At 49.3% G+C, this 23097-nt stretch overlaps 8 protein-coding genes across 8 annotated transcripts; 4 read left to right on the top strand and 4 right to left on the bottom strand.

Moving 5' to 3' along the window:
• On the top strand, positions 1 to 150 carry CABS01_09326 (uncharacterized protein; the record flags this gene model as incomplete). The annotated part of the gene is made up of 1 exon (XM_060542683.1): positions 1 to 150. A coding segment is annotated over one exon (150 nt), but the record flags the coding sequence as incomplete, so codon positions are not given.
• Positions 151 to 603: 453 nt separating this feature from the next.
• CABS01_09325 (uncharacterized protein) lies at positions 604 to 786 on the top strand (the record flags this gene model as incomplete). Its single annotated transcript, XM_060542682.1, has 1 exon — positions 604 to 786. A coding segment is annotated over one exon (183 nt), but the record flags the coding sequence as incomplete, so codon positions are not given.
• Positions 787 to 5144: 4358 nt separating this feature from the next.
• CABS01_09324 (transcription factor IIA) lies at positions 5145 to 6275 on the bottom strand (the record flags this gene model as incomplete). Its single annotated transcript, XM_060542681.1, has 1 exon — positions 5145 to 6275. One exon carries the CDS (start codon positions 6273 to 6275, stop codon positions 5145 to 5147), a length of 1131 nt encoding a protein of 376 aa, XP_060400408.1.
• Positions 6276 to 7416: 1141 nt separating this feature from the next.
• CABS01_09323 (WD repeat domain-containing protein) lies at positions 7417 to 9278 on the bottom strand (the record flags this gene model as incomplete). The annotated part of the gene is made up of 2 exons (XM_060542680.1): positions 7417 to 7538; positions 7595 to 9278. The coding sequence occupies 2 exons, from the start codon at positions 9276 to 9278 to the stop codon at positions 7417 to 7419; spliced, it is 1806 nt and encodes a 601-aa protein (XP_060400407.1).
• Positions 9279 to 10302: 1024 nt separating this feature from the next.
• CABS01_09322 (kelch domain-containing protein) lies at positions 10303 to 12703 on the top strand (the record flags this gene model as incomplete). Its single annotated transcript, XM_060542679.1, has 3 exons — positions 10303 to 10735; positions 10796 to 11729; positions 11785 to 12703. 3 exons carry the CDS (start codon positions 10303 to 10305, stop codon positions 12701 to 12703), a joined length of 2286 nt encoding a protein of 761 aa, XP_060400406.1.
• A 1267-nt stretch (positions 12704 to 13970) lies between these two features.
• Positions 13971 to 16305, bottom strand: CABS01_09321 (uncharacterized protein; the record flags this gene model as incomplete). Its single annotated transcript, XM_060542678.1, has 4 exons — positions 13971 to 14108; positions 14167 to 14347; positions 14407 to 15486; positions 15617 to 16305. 4 exons carry the CDS (start codon positions 16303 to 16305, stop codon positions 13971 to 13973), a joined length of 2088 nt encoding a protein of 695 aa, XP_060400405.1.
• Positions 16306 to 16997: 692 nt separating this feature from the next.
• Positions 16998 to 17543, bottom strand: CABS01_09320 (uncharacterized protein; the record flags this gene model as incomplete). Its single annotated transcript, XM_060542677.1, has 1 exon — positions 16998 to 17543. The coding sequence occupies one exon, from the start codon at positions 17541 to 17543 to the stop codon at positions 16998 to 17000; it is 546 nt and encodes a 181-aa protein (XP_060400404.1).
• A 3759-nt stretch (positions 17544 to 21302) lies between these two features.
• On the top strand, positions 21303 to 22116 carry CABS01_09319 (uncharacterized protein; the record flags this gene model as incomplete). Its single annotated transcript, XM_060542676.1, has 2 exons — positions 21303 to 21474; positions 21563 to 22116. The coding sequence occupies 2 exons, from the start codon at positions 21303 to 21305 to the stop codon at positions 22114 to 22116; spliced, it is 726 nt and encodes a 241-aa protein (XP_060400403.1).
• Positions 22117 to 23097: the final 981 nt, after the last annotated feature.

The raw sequence follows: 23097 nt of genomic DNA, 5'->3' as shown, positions 1-23097 counted from the left end.
CTTACTAAGTTTACTTATTTTATTTTTTATAAAAAATTAAATATTATAAAAAACCTAATATACGTATTTACTAAGGTTATATTTTTAAACTATAATTTACTAAGAAAAATTATTTTTAATAGAAATAAGCTATTTATTTTGAAGTTTTAGAAATCCCTAATTTCGTAACTTAATATAGACTATAAATTATTAATATTATTTTATTTATAAACCGATAGATAGATAAAAAGGATTAATTAGATCTTTAAGATATACTTTTATTATTATATAAACTATAATTAGAATAATTAAGTAGTACTTTTATTAATAGCTTAGTTTATATATAATAATATAATTAATAAAAGTACGAGAGAATCTCCGTTTTATTTTAACTACGGATTTTAGTTAATAATATATAAAGAAGTATAATAAGGATTATAAGTTATAAGAGTTATAGTAAATATAAATAAACTTAAAGAGATTTATAAATAAGCCTTATTAAACTTCGAGTTTATATAATAATATATAAAAAAGAACGTAAATAGATTAAAAATTAGAGGACTATTTTTAAAAAAGGGAAATAGCGCTTATTTTTTTTATTATAATATTAAAATAAAATAACTAAGTAATAAATTAGATTATAAAAAACTTAGATTTTTCGAAATTATTAAAAAAGTCTTATTAATTAATTATAAATTAAGATTACTAAATACGATACGATACTATCCTATTTTTTATATCTTATTACTCGAACTTATATTAAAGGGTTTATATATAGAAAATTATATTATTATAGAACTAAACTAATTAGAATACGAAATTAAACGAATTATTAATTATAAAATTAGGAATAAAATATAAGAATTCCTTATTAAATAGAAAAACTATAAATATAAAAAAAATATATAAGAACTTATTATAAATTTTTAAAACTCTTAATAATTTCTTAAGGAGTATTAAAGTTAAAATTAAATTTAAAACTCTTAGCTATTACGGCGTTCTAATTAATAATTTTAAAAGTATTATTAGTTTATACTTTATGGGTTACTAAAAAAGTATTTTTAAAATCCTTAAAAAACTCCTTTAATATAATACGACTCTTTTTAAATACTATTTATTTTTAAAAATAAAGACGTTTTAATTTAAATAATAACTTATTTAATTTAATTTAGGCTTATTAATAAGCCTTAGTTTTTTTTTATAATTCCGTAGCCCTCTCTTAAAACCGTAACTCTTTTATTTTTTTTTTATAATTAAGATAATTAAACTTTATTATTAACTAACTAATTATACTTAGTTAGCTAAGACTTATAAATAGAAACGTAATATTTATAAATATAAATAGTATTAGCGGACGTATTATATAAAATACTTAAATAATAGTACGTTTTATAAACCTCGGAATTAAAAAGAACTAAATAACGGACCCCTCGTGAGTAATAATTTAAATAAAATATTATTTCTATACTTTTATTAAAAAAGCGAATAATATATAATAATTTATAATAAGACGTAGTTATTAAAAATTTCGATTTTTTAATTCGATTTAATATCGTATTAATATATTTTAAAAAAATACTTAACGATTCCTTAACTTAAGAATAGACGACCTATTTATAGGCCTAGAGAATTAGATTTTTAAAAAAAGAAGCTAATATTACGACTTAATACGTATAATAAGGTCGGGGCCTCGCCCTATAGGACTTATAATAACTATTATACTCTATATATAAAAATATAAGTTTAAAATAACTCCTCTTAAAGTAAAAGAACTATAAATAAATTACGTAATTATAATTATATAATAAAATAAGGAACGGATACTTATAAATAAGTAAAACGGATAATTATAAATAAATAAGATAAACGACCGTTTAGTAAATTATTAAATAATAATAAATAAGGATATTATAAAAAATATATTTAAGAACGAGATTTATATATAGTATAAACTTAAGCTGGGCTTAAGGATAGATTTTTATAGCTTTTTTAATAATTAACTTAGTATTAGATCTTATAATTACTTTTAGCTATTTTTATTAAAAACCCTTTTAATAAGACTATAATTAATTATTAAAGCCTTATTTATTTTATAACTTATAAATATAGCTTTAGGAAAGCTATTTATAACTACGATACTATTTACTTAGTACTCGTAACCTTAACTTTTATTAATATACTTACTATAACTAGCTAGCTATAATAAATTTAGTCCTTTTTATTACGTAATAACGCGTAGTAATAATATATAAAAGCGTTAGTATTATTAAATAAATAGTTATAGTAATTATAAAAAGCGCTAATAATAAAATAAAAGAGCTAGTTATTATTTAAAAAGCTAATAATAATTTATTAATAATAGTTTATAAATAAAGTTAAAGATTTATAACGTTTATTTAAATAAATTAACTTTATAAAGCGTTATTATTTTCGATCGTAACGCGGGCTATAAATATAATAATAAGTAATAATAGTTAGTACCTTAATAAAAGGTTTATATTAAATAATTTGGATTATAAAACTAGCCTCGTAAATAGCCTCGTTAAGTACTATTTTAGTCTTAAGTAAGCTAAAAAAGCGTTAATTATAAAATAAGTAATTATATTTTACGTAATTATAATCGTTATAATTAATAATATATTAATAAATAAAAAAATCGTTAACTTCGTAATTATTCTCTTTTTATAATATATTAATATTAAGAATAGCTTTAATTAGTAGTAGTAGTAGTAGTAGTAATAGCGAGGTCGATAAAGTAGTAGTTATAAGTAGGTAAGTAGGTAAGTAAGTAAGTAGGTAAGTAAGTGGGTAGGTAAGTAGGTAGGTATGGGCAGCTAGGCTCCGTGGTTGGAGGCAGGAGCGGCCGCAGCCACACTTGGTGGCGGGATATCGGCAGGTGCTGGCAGAATATCATCGCCCTTTTCCAATGTCCTGTGGCCGATGAGATCGATTGTCTGCCCATGGCAATCTGGCTGCCCCATGGGCCCCTGGGCTCGACTCCCTTGGATAGCCGAGCCGAGGGACGCGAGCTGGAGGTTTTGTGAGGTCATCACTCCCGAGGACGAACCATATCGCCATGGAGCATTGGAGGTACGAATCGAGTCGATCGTGCTTCTGTCGGGAGCGCGACGGAAGCCAACTCCCGGGCCCCGGGGGCCCGCCTATTAAGGATAACTTGTGTGGCGTTTGCGTTTGCTATGAACCGCTGTCCCTCTGCTGGTAGTCTGTAGAGTGGGGTGTTCATGGAACGAACCGGTGGTTCGATGTTTTGGTGTGCTTTCAACGCGGAAGGGAGGCACTTTATCTGGGTTCGATGCTTGAATCGGAGGATTCAAGCTTGGGGCTCAACGAGATCTACTTGGGATCAGTCATCTAGACGAGAGAAGACCTTCAATATCACCCCTGTAAAACACTCTACGTACCCTTTCAGATACTCAAGCATCACATCTTGGGGTCTGTTCCTTGGGTCTTTGGCTGAGATACTGTGAGCCTCAGTTTTCAGCCCTGCTCGCACCATTAATCCATGTCTCCTCCTCAATGAACAGGCATCTGGAGGCGAATGGCTCGAGGCACCCTCTCCTCCTCCTATCTCCTTTTGCTTTGAAGTCTATAACATCTAGCCATGCTGAGTTGATGTTGGTGACCGACCACATACACGTCGATGATGTGCGGCAAATCTGCCATCTGGAGACACCTCTGGATAATTTGTGCCGGGGGAGGAGGCCACCGGAGATTTCAGGCTGTGTGAAAATGAGACTGAGACCGAGGGACATGTCCAGCAGAGGATAGACCTGACCGCCGCCATCCGCAAGTGCGAGATAGAGCACGCAAGAGGCTTTACCTCCCCGCCACGAGGAATGTGAACCTCGCTCCACGGGACGGATCGAGCGGGCTAGACCGGCATCACAGACATCACCTAACATGGCTGGCTTGGTACCCCGTCGACGTGGCTGACACCGGGGGGCAGTATCGATCACACGTTGGCACTTCGATCACCTCTATGCCTCTCTCCTGTCTCACTCACCCACGTCATCTTGTCAAAACGCCATCACAGGAGGAGGGAGTTGTTTTGGAAAGGAAGAAGCCGCAAGGGCAAGTTAGAGTTTGAAACAGAGACATCAAGGCGAGTACGGAGTAGAGAGAGAGAGAAACAAATTTCATCAGGTCTGGTTTGATTTGATTCCAAAGACGGCACGGCACACTGCCGAAGTTTTTACATGCTTGTATAGATGTCACTCATGTGAGAGGGCACGAGGTGTAAGGGGTGAGTGTAGGGTGAGGGGGAATGGGGTTGGGGCCGTGGGCAATATAGTCATGGGAGTACATCGTCAGGTTAAGACAAGACGGCAAGGTACGTTTCACAACGGATCAAGTCGACTGATATTGGGACATTTCACTCTCAACACATTAAGGCCGAGTAGCGGGCCGATAGATATTTAGGGGACGAGCATATTCCGTGGCAGCAGATTCTATTCTAAAGAAATCAGAAACGACTTTATGATTGCTTGCTGTTGTACACGTTTTTCTTTTTCTTTTTTGGGGGGTTTGAATTTCATTTTGTTGATTGTCTTTTGTGGTGCAATGAAAGAAAGGGGTCTGCTGCATTCCCACCGAGACCGACGGCGTAGAGGAGAAAACCCAATTTGCTCTGATCCGTCTTCTCTATTTGCTTGACTGGAGCGAGTCTTCCTGCTGACCTTTTCCTCCTGTAGAAACCCATCCTCGGTCAAACTTCCCCAAGCTCTCGGTCCCGTAGGCCTCCGGGAACATAGCATGGCCATCGTTTTCCAGAGCATGCCTTTGCACTTCAAGACGCATGTGCCTTTGAGACGCGATGGGCTGCAGTGTGTATGGGCAACAGGTCTGGCTCCCTGATGGTAGTGGGAGACAGAGACCATACTGCGAAGCCAATCTCATTGCATCGCAAACGGTTTCCGAGGCATTGCACTAGGAATTGAGCGTCGACAGTCATCCCGAAAGATAGAAAAAATCAAATTGAACGATGCTGAATTTCTGGGCGTGTGGCTGATCTTTAGCCTCTGCCTTCTGCTAGTCTACAAGATCGAAATTGGGTAGGCAATGAAGTGGTAGTGATAGAATTGGAAAACTCCATTCCTCACAGGACTGAAAAGCGTCGATTCGTCGTGCAAAGCGCGTCGGGTTCTTTACCACTCGTACTCGCCAGTGGCCTTGTGGAAGACGTACTCCTTGCCGTTGACGGTGAGAACACCATCCTTGAGGACGCACTTCCACTTGTTCTTGACGCGCTGGACCTTGTCGTACATGCAGAGCATGATATGTCCAAGACCCTCATCGTCGACCTCGTCGTCATCCTTGTCTTCATCAGGGTCGTCAAGATCTGAGTTGATTGCGTCTTCGTCAACTTCGTCATCATCATAACCATCGTAACCGGCAATTCCACCATGTTCCTTGCCCTTGGATCGCGCCGTGGCAGCCGACGAATGCCTCGTGGCTTCCTTAAGAGGCAGCATCAAGCCGCCGCCCTCCATGCTCTTGGCATTGGCAGCAATCCGCGCGTGGATCATGCGATCAATATCAACACGTCCAATCTCGCGTTGAGACCCATCAGGGTTGCGTTGGAGCAGAACACCTTCAAAGTCGAAGTCGTCACCAGCACCGTCGGTCTGCGAGGGATTCACACCTGGCTGACCATTGCTAGGTGGACGCTGCTGAGGCTGACCCTGTTGAGGAACTCCCGGGCGATACTGCTGTTGCTGCTGCTGCTGAGGCTGGCCGGGCATCTGGGGCAGAGGCGGTTGGTTGGCAGGCCTATTGGTCGCCGAGGCTTGTATGGCGTTCATGGAGGCGGCGCCTTTCTCGCCAAACTGACCGCGCACATGTTGAGCGGCTCGGTAAGCTGCAAGTCCAGCGCTATCTTGTTGAGATGGCGGCATCGGCACATTCTGCATGCCAGGCTCCGGCTTGATGTAAGGCTCCTCCTTTACAGGCATGTTACTGGCCTGTTGAGCCGGGTTTCCGCCAGGCAGAGGTAGACCAGGTACTGGGAGTTGCGGACTGAGCTGGGCCTGAGAGTATGGAGCCGCAGGCGGGGGTGCGGCCGTAGTCGGAGGTGGTGCAGGAGGAGCTGGAGCTTCCTTGACGGGGTCCCATGGAAACGCCGCGACCTCGAGTTGAGTGAGTTTTTCCTGCCATCCCTTCTTCAACTCTTCGAGCACGCTCTCATCAACACCACCCTCCTCGAAATCGACCCGAGAAGAATTTATCACCTCATCGATGATCTGTGAGTAGACGTTACCCACCGCGTTGTTAGACATGGTGGCGTTTGTTGGTCGTCGTTGTCGTCGTCAACTATGTGTTTGTCGAAGAAAGTAGTGTCAAGCTTCGGTACCGGCGAGACGGATGTGCGAATCTTGTGGTCGCGCCTTCTCCAACCTGGTCCCTCCTTCCTGACTGTTAGACTTAGTTGAGAAACGAAGTCGCAGAAATGGTCGAGAGTATTCAATCGAAGTCCGCCTTCACAAGGTTGCTCTTGGGTTGTCGATGGGGAACCGCCTGCTTAGTCCGCCACTTCTCGCTGCCCAAAATGGCATGCGCCTGTGTAAAATCGGTAACGGCGAATATGCAATCGATTGCTGACGAGGTCTCGCTGGTTGCTATCGGGGAATTGAGATGTAGGCAGGGTGTCTGGCTGGGCCCTGTTTTTCGCTCGGTAATGTGTACGGGTCAAGATTGCCTTTGTTCGGTGGGTTTCGTTTTGAGGCTCGAAGCTCGCCTATTAGTAAGCTTAGGCGGCAGCCGCACGGAGGGAAGGCTGAACTCAGGCACCTGCCAACTGCAAACTGCCCGCAAACTGCCCGCGCGATGATCGCTGAAGGATCCACACTTCCCGCAGGAACTGATAAGGCCTTAATTAACCCGATAAGCCACCTGAGAAGTGGATTGAAGTCGGAATGCGGGGTGTAAGCCGCACCTCAGGTCTTCGACAAGCAACTCTGGTCAAAGAAACTTAACCTGCTGCGCACCTCAGGAACAATGGAATATTGAGCAAATATGGTCATCAACAGACGGAATCAAAGTATTGACACGAGAAGAAGTTAAAAACCAGGTTTTCTTCATTGCAAGAGCGGTCCTTGTCACTTAACCACGGCCGTCTTCTTTAATACTACAGCACGTCCCTGACGATGCATTCCTTCGCAAAAACAAGCATTACAAATCTGTCCCATGCTAAACAGCAATGAATGATATCTTCTGTCGTTACTCATGACCAAGCAATTTCGTTTCCCGTGGAGAAGCCCTTTCGTGCCACGTAGAGTCGGATGCAATAAAACCAAACTCCTCGCTGAAGATGACCCCAACCGCCAGGAATCCATGACCGACAAATGCCAGAGGAGATATACCTACATTTATTGATGTCGTTTGACCGACATTCGCCAGGCTTGGTCGATGGTGGACCGTTTACCGGATGGTCATCTGCTTGACCATGTCTGCCTTGGCCGAAGATGTGCTGCTGCCAACACCGGCACTGGCACCGGCCTTCTTCTCGAAGACCTTCCAGAACTTCAGACTCTCATCGGCAGCTAAGCGATAATAGTTAGCAGTTGTCATTGTTAAGTTTCATAATTCCAAGACTCACCTGCGGTAGCAAGCATCTGACCGTCAGGGCTGAGGCAGCTGTGCAAGACTCTGCTCTCGTGTGCAGGGATATCGACGTTGCGAACCAACGTGGGGTAGCTCCAGATGCTCAGGGAGTTGTCGGGGAAGCCGCTAGAGCTGACGATCTCACGGTAGTGAGGGCTCCATCGCAGGCTGGTGACCTGGGAGCCAGTGTCGATGCTGTTGACGCGAGCACCAGAAGTGGAGTTCCAGAAGTGGATGTGGCGATCATAAGAGCCACCACCCGTAGCCAGAAGGTTCATGTTCCAGGGGCACCACGCAAGGGCCTTGACAGCAGCCTTGTGATTGGTCTTGGTAAACTTGGGCACAGAGAGCGAGCGGGCGTCCCAGATAGAGACGAGGTTGTCGTTGCCTCCAGTGGCCAGTTGTGCGCCATCCGAGCGCCACTCCAGACCGCAGACTTCTGAAGTATGAGAGACCAGCTCTGCAACCTTGTGCTCCGCAATGCGGACATCGTGGTTGAAGACCAGTCCGCTGCGAGCTCCAGTGGACAGAAGGTGCTTGTTCCAGCCCATAACGCCGACCCGGGTATCGTGACCGAACATGCTACGGACCTTCTGGGCCTCGGCTACGTCCCAGATCTGAACCTCACCGGTGCCAAGACCAACGCCGACGTACGCACCGTCGCCAGACCACTTAACACTGCTGACGTACGTGTCGGGGCTTGTCTCAAGGAGACAGCTGACGCTTCCCTCGTCAGCGGACCAGACGTAGACGTTGCGTTCAAGGCCGATGGCAACCTGGTTACCGGAGCTCCAGTCGAGAAGGTTGAGGTAATAGTCGTCAATCAGACCAGGAGCATCGAGAACACGCTCAGGGGCAGTGGCAACGCGACGGCGGAATTGGGCTGATGTGGCGCTCGCAGGCTTGAGAGGGCGGTTGTACTGCTGACGGAGGTCGATAGGCTTGGAAGATTCGGGGGGCGCAGGCTTGAATTGCAGGATGCGAGTGTTGAGGCTGACTCCGCAAGCGCTTGCGAGAGAATCTTGGTACGCAACGGTGTTGGGAGAAGGACGAGAGTACGTGGATGGCTCCTCATCCTCAATGTTGAGACCCTCGAGGGCAGCAATGGCATCCTCTGTTGCGGATGAAAGCACGTTGGATGCTTCGCTCACGCTGGCCTTTGAGCGCTTGTCGGGTCGGTCGAGCTTGCTGCTGCCGGCATTGGAAATAGCAGAGCTTGCGCTACGGTTGGGGATGAAGCGGTCACCACCATAGTTGACAGTCGTCTTGCTGGTCTTTTGCCTGTGAGAGGTCTTCTTGGACTTGGCGCTGGAAGGTGTCTTGGAAGTTCCAGAGCTGGTCAAAGTGAAATCGGACAGGCCAAGCTCGAGAGCTCTGCGAGGAGTTGAAACGCCCCTGGCAATGTTGGACTTGGGAGAGTCGCGGTGAGACGACTTGGTGGTGGTGGATCTAGCCAAGTGGGCAGTGAGGTTGCCACCATAGGTTGACTTGCCTGATGCGCGGTAGGCGTCGCTGCCAGACTGCTTCTCAGGGGTGAAGGGGGAAGAGTTCAGGTTCACCGAGACGGAGGTGGAATGCTGACGGGGCGAAGGTGTGAGAGGCATGCGACCGCCGGCGGTGCGGGAAGAAAAGAGACCCTTGTGGGACTTGATGGGAGTGGATACTGATGCAGTGGCCATTTTGAGTAGTGTATGTGGGGTATCGTGATGAAACGAATTGTAAATTTCCAACGGGTGCAACCTGGTGCACCGAGGGAAGAGGTGATGAGAGCTCCAAGAGACTCTATCGAAAGGTTCCTGGACGTTTGGTGTGTTCTGTTAGTATTCTGTCGTTGTGCTCGATATTCGAAGTAGTGCCGCCACGAGAAAGGCTCGAAGTCGGATGGGCGACCAAATGGCTGTGGACAGCGATGAGATCTAGAGGACTTGATTTTTCTTGTGAAAAGGCTTTGATTGAGAAGCTTGACCCAGCTCGAAAGCGTAGGAGAGCAGATTCAAGGTAGTAGAGGATAGCGGGAGTGAAGAGGTTTGGTATAGAGAGAAGAAAGCTTGAAGCTGGACAGGAGCTCTCATCATCTTTTATTTACTTTGTGCCCCACCATCATCGCGGCCGGGCAACGACGCTTGGACCAGCGTTGCGGCGTTGCCAGATTGACATGGGTGGGGCTTTCTGACGTTGCACCGTCGAACTTCTCTGCCATGGAAACTGCCTACCTTAGGTAACCGGTCACTGTTCATTGCTCGCTTGCTGACGTAAGGTACAGGAGCGACTAGGGTCACGTGGTTTCCGTTGCGAGTCGGGCGCAACCGCGAAAATCGGGCAAGCCAATGAACGAAGCGCAGCCTCCCGGTCCCCTGCACACAGCCCGTCTGCAGTTGCCACGACAGAGACGCAGGCTGGAGACAGGAGGGTGGCCCGTGATTCCCTAATTAAGAGGCCTGGGTTGTCAACCTATGCAGGAACATTGCGAATCTCCACCTCCAGTCTCCGGTGTGCGACGACATCCCATCCCATCCTATCTCACTGTCGCTTGCCGTCCCTCTGTTGAACTTGCACTCGATAGAAAAGTGTCGCCCGCTCCTGCCGCAACTCCTTCGTCTCCACGCTGTTCAGCCAACTACACGCCGTAGCCAGCACCAATTTCGCGATCTTGCATACGATTGAGATGATTTGTTAGCATTCGCCCTACCTTCGCTGCCCATCATGGCCCAGCCTCAGCCATCACCAGCAACTCCTGGGGCCTTGGCCCAATCCCTCTTCGGTGGGCCGGCAGCTCAGGCCCTATCGACACCCAACCAGCCCTCGAACACATCCACGCAACCTTCGCCTTCTCCGATGGACCAAACTCCGGGTTCAGCAGCGTCAAGCAACAACACCTACATCATGCCCAACTCTCCTATCAAGAGTAGAGGTACCCTCGATGGCTATCGTCCAAGGGTAACAAGGACCTTGGGCCAGCGACCAGCTTGCCTTGTCAACGCCTCGGTCACATATTGTGGCAACAACCATATCTACGCTTTCGGAGGCTTCGATCAGTACACCGACGAAGTCTACAACCATGTCCTCAAGCTGGATTTGGTCAGTCACCAGTGGAGTTTGGTTGACAACTACGGCGATATTCCCGGCGTAAGAATGGGTAAGTCGTCTTGATCACGGAGCGCGGCTTCATTCACCGCCACGATCTAACAAAATCCAGGTCATACTGCCACCCTATACCAAGGTGACAAACTTCTGGTCTTTGGCGGCGAAAACGAGCACCGGACCTATCTCTCCGACTTGATCATTTTTGATCTGAAAACCGCGCACTGGACACAACCTTCAGTAACTGGTCCTGTGCCCAAGGGTCGAGCAAGACACGCAGCGGTGCTGCACGAAGATAAACTTTTCATCGTTGGAGGCATAACTGGTCACGACAACTACGTGCTTGACGATATCTGCTATCTCGATCTCAAGACCTTCACTTGGTCCCGCTCCTGGCGTTTCGTAGGTCGATTCGATCACTCTGCCTACATTTATGGAGACAGAGTATGGGTTTTTGGCGGATTGTCTGAGGACATGGACAAGATTGGCGACCTCTGGTGGCTCGATCTCAAGGGTAGTCCGGCTTTTGATTCTGCACCTCACGTCGGGATCTACGATCGTCAAACTGGCACCAGCCGTGCTGTTGGATCGCCAAGACAACCTTATTCTATGGCGCATCCACCACCTGCAGTAGGCTCTTCAGGGTATGCCGCCAACTCGCGGACTCAACAAGTCAACCCACCTTCTTTTCAGCTCAAGACCTTTTCACCCATGGCCCCAGGAACAATCTCTTCTCTGAAGTTCATATCCGGACCCAACATACCCTCGCAGGGGTCTGGCATACACTTCCACGTGTACTCATCGGGCACGCTACTTGACTTTGTTACACCGGCCGCAACTATCACTTCCAAGGAGTGTTCCTTATCAGCACTGGACTTGGGAACCTTGCGATGGCAAAAGCTAGCTGAAGGTCGCGAAATCTTCAAGTCGGGCTACCGATGGCACTACTGTACCATGAACGAAGACGGAACTAAGGCATGGCTGCTCGGATGTCCTACTGACCCTGTCGCTTCGGACTTGGGCCCCAACGGGTTCGAGGAATACCTGAGGTGAGTAATCCCAACTAACCATCAAACAAGGGCGTTTCTGACTTGTCACTCGTAGCGACATAATGGAGATCGATCTTCGTAGATATGGCTTCTTAGGAAACAACTTTTCGCCTGAGCCACGTATAGAATCAAGGCCGACAACGCGAGTAGTCGACCAACCCTCAAAAGGGCTCGGGGCTGACTTGGCAAAACTCTTTGATCATCCTCCAGAGAGCGGCAGCGGCACTGACTTCATGGTCACGGCCTTGGAAGGCGACTACGAAGACGACGACATGATGTCTCGTGTCACAGACGCGTCTGCAGGCCAAAATTGGCTCGCGCCTGACGCCCCTACATCCCAACCAATCCACGTCCACAAGCTCATTCTTCAGGCTCGTTGGCCACACTTCGCCCGGTTATACAACTCCCAGATGGCGGAATTCCACACAAAGAAGATGCACATCCCTGAGCCATACTCCGTGGTCAAGGCTTTTCTTTATTACCTGTACACGGACAGCATACATGGAACGTCTGTCAACGAGAGTGGTGCCACTACTGATTTGTCTGACGTAGCTGGGCTTCTCGTCATGTCCAACATTTACGGCATTCCGCATCTGAGGCTTTTGTGCGTGAACCGACTCTCCAAAGAACTCGACGTTGACCATGCCTGCGTCATCTGGCACTGTGCTGGACTTGCGAACGAAGAGTGGCTCCGCAAGCGGGCTGCACAGTTCTGTCTCACACACTGGGGTCGTATCGTACGGACCCAAGGGTTCCTCCGTCTGCCAAGGTCGGCGCTTGTTGAACTCTCTCAGGAAATCGACATGGAGGGCCGCGTCGTCGGCGGTGATGAACTGGAATATGTCGGCGGGTTGGCAGGTTCCCGGTTTGGAGATGGATGTTCTGTCGTCAGTCGAAAGGAGAGCGTGAGCAGCAACCACACGCAACTACTTGACAGTGAAGCCGACGACGAAGACGGCATGGAGATGAGCTGAATGTGTTCTTGTCATTCATCCAGGCGCGGCTCGATACACCACCTCGATTTGCTGAGGCGAATCATGTTTAGGAAGGGACTAGCAAGATGTCCTCAATAACGTGAACATGGTTATGGTGCAAACTGGCTGGCTCGCACAATCTCACCTCACCTTTTATGGTTTTCGCAAGTAACGAAGAAATGTCTTACGTGGTGGCTAATGGTTTTCGGCATGGTACGGTGTTGGTCATAGAGCGGCTTTGGCTCTGGTTTTTTTTCCATTTGTTTACTCAAATCGTGCTGGAGTTGCTGTCTGGTAGACATTGATATCCCACAAACACAATCACACAAAGCTTCTTGTTACTTTTCTGCTCGCGAGTTTTTTTAGGCCAATTGTTCGGTCAATACATTCGTTCAGTCTATATTTTGGGAGATTGTCCAAAAAGCAGGCAAGAAAAATGAATAAAAATAAAAAATCATGAGTAAACTTTTCCCAACCGTGCCCTACTACAACGCCTACACTCTGTCAATCAAGCGTAAATCCCTCGCATATGGCGAGAAAAGATTCTTTTGAAACGAGACTCGAGAAAGCGAAAATATAAAAAGGTGACAAGAGACTATTCAATAGCCCTGAAGTCAATCCAGCCCTCACTCGTCTGCTTTCCTTCTTCCAACTCATTGCCTCCAAGCTCATACAAAGACTTTTCCAGACCATCATTGCTGCATTCCCTCTCCATCCTCCCCTGAAGCATCCTAATTTCCTCTCCGGAAATCTCGCGACCCGTGGAAAGGATTGGATCCATTCCGTGACGTGAAACCAGCTTCACCACACTCCTGCTCCCAAAGCAGTGAAAACGAATGGTAAAGCAAACCTGAACAGGCGGCCGAGTACCAACAAAGAAAACTAAACAAGCGGAGAAACCAAAAGAAACCAAACATTGCCGGCCTGCTCTGATGGCCTAAAAGCCGTCTAACCTCGACCGAAGCTGCCGAGGCTTGTATTAATCTAGAAAGGAGTTGTATCGTGGTCGAAGAATCGCAAGCGTTACTTGTAAGTCTATGAGGGTATAAAATGGGGACCAGACTCGATCGACCTGACAATCGACCTGAAAACCGCCCGCAAAAGCATTCAAACGCCGCTCCGTATGCCGCAAACCAACCGCATAGCCGAGATATTTAGTCGTGATTCCGAGGCCGAGGTCAGGGTGCTGTACGGTTCCCAGTGACCTCAGCGATGCCTCGAAGTCATTTGAATGGGGTGTGGTGAAATCGTCGGACGGATTGACCCCTTACATCATCTGGTCTTCGCCGATTCCAGGCAGGTTGGTCATCGAATTCTCCATGAGACCCGGCAGGCTAGCGAGATTGTTGAGTCCTGCGGCTAAGAACTTGAAATCGGGATTGCAAGGTGCGGAGTGTCCCTTGTGCTGTTCATTTTGTCAGTCACCGCATTCCGTTTACTGCTAACATCAAGTATAGACTCACGTATTTGAGACCGTTGAGGTTCTTGTAGCGCTTTCCGCAGACGTCGCAGGAGAAAGGCTTCTCCTTTTCCATACCCAAAGTACCGGGGTAAGGAGTGCTAGTTTCAGGGTTGACGATAGAGAAAGTGCCATCACCGTTCTCGTGTAGCTGTTGCGTCTGGTGCCCGTGTGTCTTGTGGTACCTAATTTGGACCCTGATTAGCCACTTGTCATACACACCAGCCGGAATGTGGACACTTACTTGAGACCGTTCTGGTTCTTGTACGCCTTTTCGCAGCCGATGACGGGGCATTTGAAAGGCTTGTGTTCCTCTGGAATCATCATTGCGCCAAACTTTTGGATCAAAGCCTTGTTCGCCGCACTGTTGGGCTGGCTAGGATCGAAGCCCATTCCAATGAGATGTGCCTGAATGGCCCGTTGCTGGTTGGTGAGAGCACCTCCAGGGCTGAACAGGTGTTTGCCAGGATCATTGATGCAGAACTCGGAAGCAGAGTTTCCAAAGCTCACGTCCCCGAAGTTGGATCCGTTAAGATCCATGTTGCCACCCATAGGCATGCCTGGCAAGTCGTCGTCCATATCGTCCATATCGTCCATGGGCTGCATCGGGGAGTTCTGGAAACCATTGTTGGGGCGCTGTTGCTGTGGCGTTTGCTGGGTAGTAAGCGTCGGGGTGTTCACAGATGATACCGTGGGGTTGTGCTGCAGCCCAAAGCTGGCAGCTGCAGGCGTTGGTGGCTGGGATGTCCGCAGTCCTTGAGTGAGACCCGAGGCGTTGACGTGCAACTGAGGTCGCTGTTGCTGGCCGAACATTTGCCGAGTTTGTGACATGGTTCTCTGGCTATCGTCCATCTCCATGGTTCCCAAAGCATCATCCATCTCCATGTCACCGACAGCATCCATCTCGTCGAACTGCGACATTTGTGCATGCTGCTGTCCTGCCATGTTTTGCTGACCAAGCTGCATCCCCAAACCTCCCATGCCTCCGCCAAGATTGGAACCTGGACGGCTTGGTTGACCAAGCTGCGACATTGAAGTGGTGTTTTGTTGCTGAGTCTGTGGTCTTGCGCTGCTGGCCCTGGATGAGGGCTGTGTGGGTATCGCGGCGAACTGGGAAGAAAAGGGCGCATTGCGCGCAGTGTTCGGACTGGGTTGGGTGTGCGACTCTTCATAATGCTGTAACAAATCGTGAAGGTTCGGCAAGTTCAAACCGCAACAAGTGAAGTCCTTCATGAAACTCGCCTCAAGCTTGGGCAAATAGGAACCGGAGTGGAAGGATGGCGAGGCTTGGTGTGCGAACGGTGACGTGCCTGCCATGGCGATGCTAGTAGAACCGGTTAGCGGTAATTCTCGCACGAGCGTTGCTGCGACTGATGACATGCCAATGGTCGCCACCGAAGCATGTATGTAACGCAAATAAATGTAGGAGGCTAGGAAGGAAGGCGGGAACATACTCATCGCGAATAAAGCTGCCGAATGACATTCCTCCCCAGCTCGCGCCAGCACCCATGAGGCTGCCAGCGAGACTCTCTCGTCTCTGGCGGTTGACATGGTCGCGGTTGGGGTTGGCCATAGAAATTGGCTTAGGACCAGCGCTGACAAAGGAGTCCTGGCGACTCCGACCCATGGCCGAATCCATGGCTGGGCCAGTGGTCATATCGATACTCTTGGTTGGGATGGGAGCAAAGTCGAGGAGCTCGTCGGGGAGAGCAAAGGGGTTTCTGTCGAAGCTGGACTTTGCGGGGCCTGAGGGGGAGGTGGATGAAGGGTCCCTCGTGCTTGTGGGTGTAGCAATGGTAATTGGCTTGGTGGACCAGAGGCCTGCGCGGGAATCACGAACGTCAAAGGGGTCGGTGGGTGTGAGGGGTTGCGATGAGGGAGAGTTTGGAGTGCGGGATGACGAGTTGGAAGAGCCTGGTGAAGGAGAGGCGAAGATGTTGTCGGAGGCAGAAGGTGGTGGTGTTGTAGTGGTGAAAGAGGAAGCCGACGCACGATAACTAATATTATCGGCGCTGGCGCAGTCACTTCTGCTGGGCGTGCGCCTGGGTTCGCTGTTGTGGGCGGCGGCGGCGGTGGACCGGGTCGACGGGTCCCTTGGGTCCTCGGTACTTGTTGGGTTGAACCAGCGAAGGGCGCTCCTCATGTCAGCTGGAAGTAGACGTTGTATTGGGGTTAGGCAGGGGATCCGTGGCTCCCAGAACGTTTCTCGACCCTTTTTGTGGGTACTTATTTAATCGGGCCACTGAATGCAGCCGGCGGATGCGCCCCGAAAAAGGAGATCGAGTCCGCGTCTCGACTAGCAGCGCTGCCGCTGTAATGTGTCAAGAGAAAAAAGAGGGGGGAGGGGTGTGAGGGAATGCGTGCGTATATGTGCTGCCTTTGTGTGCTGCACTTCTTTTCCCCCTGTTTCTCTTGATTTTGTCTCTGGTTTGGATTCTCTGCCAATTCTGGGGAATCGACAGAGGAATATGAGGGGATGGGGCGGACTCGGTGCAAAAGGTAGGTATTGGGTGTCTCGAATACGATTTGCTGGGGGTACTGCGGCGGTGGCAGGTCGAAGCTTAAAAAGTGATGGTCCAAGTACCTTTTCCCGGAAAGTACCTTGGGCAACGAAAGGTTGGGAGGTACCTGACGGAACAGTTCGTGGTGGCCGTAGTTTTGGTGTACCGCCTAGGGAGGCGAATAAAGGTGGGCTGGGGACCGACCGAGGATGGTGGATTGGTAGGTATTCCGGCGACGGCGACAGCGCGTGGTATTGGTAATGACCTCTAGAAGGTGCGTTCAAAGGTCGGAGGCGAAAATCGAGTGCGCAAGTCTTCCGCGTCTTAGTGGTTTCTACTGTCCAAAGATCGGAAACGAGCTAGTTCCGGAAGGCTGTGGAAGTAGTGGTGACGGCTGGATGATGTTATCTCCGAAAAGTTGTGACCGATCTATGTCCGCAGAGGCGTAGTAGCGAGGCTGGGTGAGGCTCTGGGCTGAAGATGAAGATGAGTGTTGATCATCGAAGAAGATAGTCAACTGTCGAGACGAATCAACGGGTATTGTACTTTGTGAACGGTTGCTTGGGTGTTGTCGATGCTGTTTATTATGATTGTAAGAAATCGTCTTATAGTCTCGACAAGGGGTTGTTAGAGTGGGTATTGGTATCGATTGTTGTGTGTTGTTCTTCCGTCGACAATGCAAGACTGTAAATGGACAGGGCCTTGAGAGCTCGAGGTGAAGAGGAGGCAAAGGTAGTATAAATGGATGACTGATAGATTGGGGGAAGCGGATCTGGGACGAAGTCAAGAGTAGAAGCACAACAGATGTCGGGGACGAAAGCCAGGAAGGGCACGGGGTTATGAATAAGAAGACAAGCGGTATGATGGAAGAGATGGGCATGCGTTGACTCGACACAAGCACAAATCTGGGTTGTCCTGGCGCAAGAGTCAAGGTACTTGACCTGGTCAGTCCAGGCTCTAGGTTGATCGGTCCAAGGGCACCTTGGGAAGTAGGTTGGGACTTGGGGAGAAGGCGGAGGAGAAGGAGGAGGGTATCTGTAGGATAAGGTAAGGCAGAGCACGGAACTTGGAAGGCGCTTGGAAAGCGGTCCCCTCGACGAAAGCTCGGCCGATACTTGGGGGTGGGAAATGTGGGAAAGTTTTGGGGGTGTCAATGACGACGACGGGGGTTCCAGTCCATGTTAGTAGCACCTTACTGTCCGTCTGTCTGTCTTTCTGTCCCATGAAGGGGCTGTCATCTACATACATTGTGCCAACTGCTCGAACGTAAAGTACGGTTTCTGCGCAGTAGGTGAAGCAAGCTGGAGGTATGCAGGAGATGGCGAGAAAGGCAAAGCAAGAAAGCGAGAGGGGACCCAATCGTCTTGTCTCGGACTGGCAGGCACACCGATGTTGACCTACACCTTAGACTTTCAGCACTCCCAGATCCAGATGGGGAGTTTGCTGCAATAGCACACACACTCACACACCACCAACATGCTGGTTACCTGCGTGCCCGTTGTACTTTCCCATCGGGGCCGTAGATATTGGGTCTGAGCCCAAGCTCAGGCGCGGGCGAGGCAGAGAAGAACGGGGGAACACGGGCGAATGGCACCACACAGACACACACCCTAACGGCCGATGACTGTTAGTGTGACTCCTCGACGACAAACGGTGCTCTCTACAACGACCAAATCAAAAGGCAAATAAGCCCCAAGTGTCTGATCTGGTCCGATGTACCGCTCATTGATGTTTCCTGGGGTAGAGTAAGACAGACAATTGCGCCGTTTGTTAGGGGATTTGTGTGGGATAGCCTTGGCCTCGTTAGATATTTCGGGGGTAATTAGGTACCTTTACTGTGTAGGTAAGACAGAGATGTAAAGTACAAGATACTTGGTACCTGCCTCCAAAGGTAGCGTTCCTCAGCTAAATGTAAGGTACTTAACTCGGCTTACCACACTCTTCCTTCCCGTCGTTGATGATGTTAAGTTTCCAAGTGCTCCGTACCTCATCTTCCATGGCAGAACTTCCAACAAGCTGATACATAAGGTAAGGAAGGTATGAACAGGTAGGTACGCATCTCAGTGCGGTAAGCGCTCCTGCTCGACGCTCCGCATGAACGACGGAGGCGGCGACGACAGGAAGGAGGCAGGAGATGACACCGGGCAGGCAAGTACGTCCTGGGTCAGACGATCTTCTCGACGAATAACAGGTCCGGAAAAGGTAAGGTAAAGGCAAGGCAACGGTCATAGCAAGGGACTTTTCTTGAGGCAGGCGTGGCACGATCCACCGAGGAAGGAACAACAGACGAGGAAAAAGCAACAAGCCGACCAGCTGGCGCCCCAGGGGACCTGCGATCCCACTCTTTCACGACTCCATTCTTACTCTCGAGTCTCGAAGGAGGGCAAGGGAGGCACCGACGTCGAAGAAGAAGCAATAATGAACAGGCGAAGACGAGGGCTTGCCTGCAGGCCTGCCTGTAGCCCTGTAATGAATTTTAGCGCTTGCCTCGAGGCGGATACCATACGGCAAGGTACGTAATGGCGGATATCCTCTTCTCTTACCTGCGAATATTCGTACGAAGTACTCCGTAAAGTCTGGAATAACACACCTCGTTTGTGGCTGCAAATCTCTCCCCGCCGCCCGGCATTCTGGCATTAGCAGCAGTCATTATTGATCGATCAATCGCAATAAGAGACGAGTTTCGTTACATGGCTCTGTACAGACCACTCTTGGACGCGTTTCTGCCATGCTGGATAACTTCTCGCCAAAACCGCACACACCCATCACACAGCATCGAACCGTTCCTAGACCAGCTTGTTGCCACACGGCCAGCGGCGTCCGTCGACATGTGCCGGCACCATCCCGGCCGGCCCCCAATTATGTTCCATTGGTCCCTTAGCCTCCCCTTTCGACGCTACCTCCCAGGCAAAGTCTTGTCTACGTCTGTCACAGGCTATCCTAGCGCAACGACTTACACGATCCATGATCAAACGCTTCTTATCCACCGTCTATTTTCCGCTGTTCCCACCTGCGATAGCCCATCTTTGCTCTCCAAGGAAGGAAGGGAAAAGACACAAACGGCAGGTTCCACGGGGATGAATATGAATCCCGTGTCAGAGATGAAGGCCTCAAGCACAGGGGACGGAGCAGGATCCAAACCGTTACGTGATCGACCCAGTCTCTTGGGGACGCTCTAGGAATCGAACAAGGTCATGGTCACTGTGTTAAATGGAGCCGTCGAGCCTGTCTGCCCACCATATCCACGCCAGGCCACATGAAATGCCTACCTTCGACGGATACGTACTTGGATCGATGGAACTATTTCATCACCTCTCATCTCCTATACCAAGTCACGCACAGGCACGATTCAGGTTGCCAAACATGGACCAGTGAGCCTGTCTACTTCGAGTAACCCGGAGCGCTGGGTCGGACTCCTGCGAGACACGAAAGGCTGGTCAAGCTCGCTGCTGGTGCGAATATACTCTACGAATACAGGACAGGCACCATCGGCTCCAGCTGAGAGAGGCTGGTTGGCGGGTGAGTTGCGCCGGCCCTGCGCCTGATCGTCAACCTGCCTTGCCGACAAGGACGTCACCAGCCGCAGGCCAATCGCAGGCGTCATTTATGCGACCATCGATGATGCCTCCGAGCAAACGTACAGTACTCAGACATATTGGAGGCTGCTACTCCAACTTGCCCCCTCCCCCCAGGGCTTGTCCGCAGATGCGAGCCGCGAGCGATGTGCCAAAAGACCCAATATTGATTTTCGTGGAAGTTTCTCATACAAGTTGAGCTCCGCAAGAAGCACCGGCTGGCAACAACGTCAAATCAGAAAATCAACGTCAGCGAGCCACGAATTGCCCAGAATTATTCTGTAGCGGTGGATCCTACGGTACCGACGGATGGAGATGCCACGAGATGACTGGACAGGGCTGCCGCACACCCGCCTCTAAGCTGCCATGCTTGACTCATAGCCAGACATTTAGTGTCGGGGACAGGCCTGCTTGGCCACTCCATGCTCCATGTCAAGTCTATGTACTGCACTCATCGGCCGCTACCCGTCCTCGGTGATTGACCGTCTACAACAACAAAGACGAGATACAAAATTGTTGCTGAAGGAAAAGTGCACTAGGCTGAGAAGACGAGCAAGAAGAAAAGCGAGGCAGAATGCTGCATGGCTTTCCGAAGCGGCCGAGTCAACAGCATATCCCAAATTTCAGACAGAAGGAAGGTAGGAGGCTACGGAAGGGGTTCCGAACTCTTGGTGTGCCAACCATCACCACTCCAGCAAACCCCTCTAGTAACTAGAATCTAGATACGATTCCTGTCTGTCACTGCACAGTGCACACAGCAGGATAGAGATGGAGGGAGAGGAGATGCGCCTCGGACGATGCCTGCTTCCTGCTTCGCTTTCTACGCATATGACGACGGTCAAGCACTCAGGGAACTCAAAGCGAGCTCAAGGTGACATCCATGGAAATTCCTAAGAAGTTTGTGGGAACGTCGGAAAAGAAAGTGGCAGAAACAGGGTCTCTCAGCTCTGTAACCTCTGGGCCCGCAGCAAGGAAGGCGGTCAGGTCCTACAATACTTGCATGTCTGCTTTCGGGGTCCTGGGCTGGGTGCCTTACCCACGACGTTTACCTCATGGTGGAGGCAATGGCACGCTGGCACGGCTGGGAATGGGAACACGGCGCAGCGAATACATGCAGAAGCGGAACAGAAGCAACACCCCACCGATGTCGGTCCACTCCGGATCCGACGAATGACAGTTTCGACAATGGCACCCCCAAGGCCAAAGACGCAGCCAAGTCCAACGTCGGGGCGCCAGGTCTGTGTCTCGCTACGATACCCTTGCTAGCCGCAACAACTAAAACGAGCCTAACGTCCGCCGTGCACACCCTGCTGCCTTTTCCCAGAATTCGCTCCCGCTCCGGATGAATTCACCGTCGCATGGGTGGGCTGCGCGAGGCACTTGACACTTTGCTACTCAGGGACATGGCTCCTATGTATCCTTGGCTGGCTGGCGGAAGCAGAGGCTGGCAAATCCCAAAGCTGCCTACGAACACCGCTCTTCAGCGCCGCATACCTGGATCCCAATTTCGCCGACATTTCTGACCTGTCTCAGAGAGGAGGACCGTTTGTAACGAGCAACCCATCGTCACTACGGACACCTCGTTCTTGGGAGGAAAGGCGGTGTGGGACATTTCTCACGGACACTTTACCTACCACGGCAGACGACCGCCCACGATCTACAGCAATTCTGAACAGATACACATACTCCCTGGCTCATCAAGCACAGAACATGGGCGCGTTTGAGAAGACCGAGGCTTTTCATTTCGCCTGCAGACTGATGAACGAGTTGCAGGTAGAGGAAGCCACGGACAACTTACAAGTTGGAAAAGATCGACTTTGTCCGCAGCCGCGGATAGCGAAAAACAGCAAACGCATAGGTACTCCGTACACCGAATGATATCCCAAAATCTCAACACCAAAGTACCGCCGCAAACGGCGCCCCTCAATACTCGATGCATCATTTCCTCGTCCCAAAAACTTTGGAATAACCTTTCCCCCTTGCTGGGGCTCGCCGCAACCTTCATCTCAGTGAGATACAGCTTGGATTGGCAATGCGCTGTACCAACTTTTCTGCCATGTTTTCACCCCCAGACTGTGATTTGACAGGCAACGTGGTCCAGGGCAGTGGACCAAAAGAGCCGTAGATCTCCAGGGGATTGACTCGCTTGTCATCTCTCTCCCACCAGATGAGGTGCACATGGGCTTCGAAGCGTGGCCGCAAGCTACCGGATCTCTGTGCGATCTTGGGTTTACACCTCGATCTCGAACCCATCCACTTCACTCCTACCTAGGCTGCACCCTCGATGGTATGACCCGCTGTTGACATACGTGCTGCATGTGATGGCCGTGGCCAGAAGCATCATATTGTACGATTTCCCTCGCCGATCTTGCTCATCAAAACCGGCTTGCCACAATTGTCTCCCCGCCGACCCGGCCAACTGTTGAAGGAGCAATCCAAGATCCTGCGTGCGCTTGGCCGACGAACCACCAACACTGACACCACCACCCACACTTCACCCCGCAGGCACGGAGTCCCGAACACTCCTCATGTTACACGACCCGGCCGAGATCGCGGAGACGGCTACGGTAACGTCAGCGTTTGTCCACCGTTCGGCCGTCCACCCAGATGGCGATGTGTTAATGCCAGGAACCGTAGCGGGGTAACGCCTGAAATGCCGCAATCTCGATACTGCATGGTCGGCTGTCCATCACTCTTCACCGGCCCACCTGTGGATACACATGGTTCTGCACACGAGCCGATATTTTGTCCCTCGGGTAGGAGATTATTACAGGTTCCGTGCCTTATTGCTATTGAGCCTTGTGGCTCCTTAACTCTCTGGCTGCATATCCGTAGTCCCTCAATCATCACAAACCACAA

Source organism: Colletotrichum abscissum, assembly GCF_030869225.1.
Source record: "Colletotrichum abscissum strain IMI 504890 chromosome Unknown Scaffold_22.1, whole genome shotgun sequence".
Lineage (NCBI taxonomy): Eukaryota > Fungi > Ascomycota > Sordariomycetes > Glomerellales > Glomerellaceae > Colletotrichum > Colletotrichum abscissum.
Note: the sequence above shows the minus strand (reverse complement) of the source record. Positions and strands in the feature narration are given on the sequence as shown.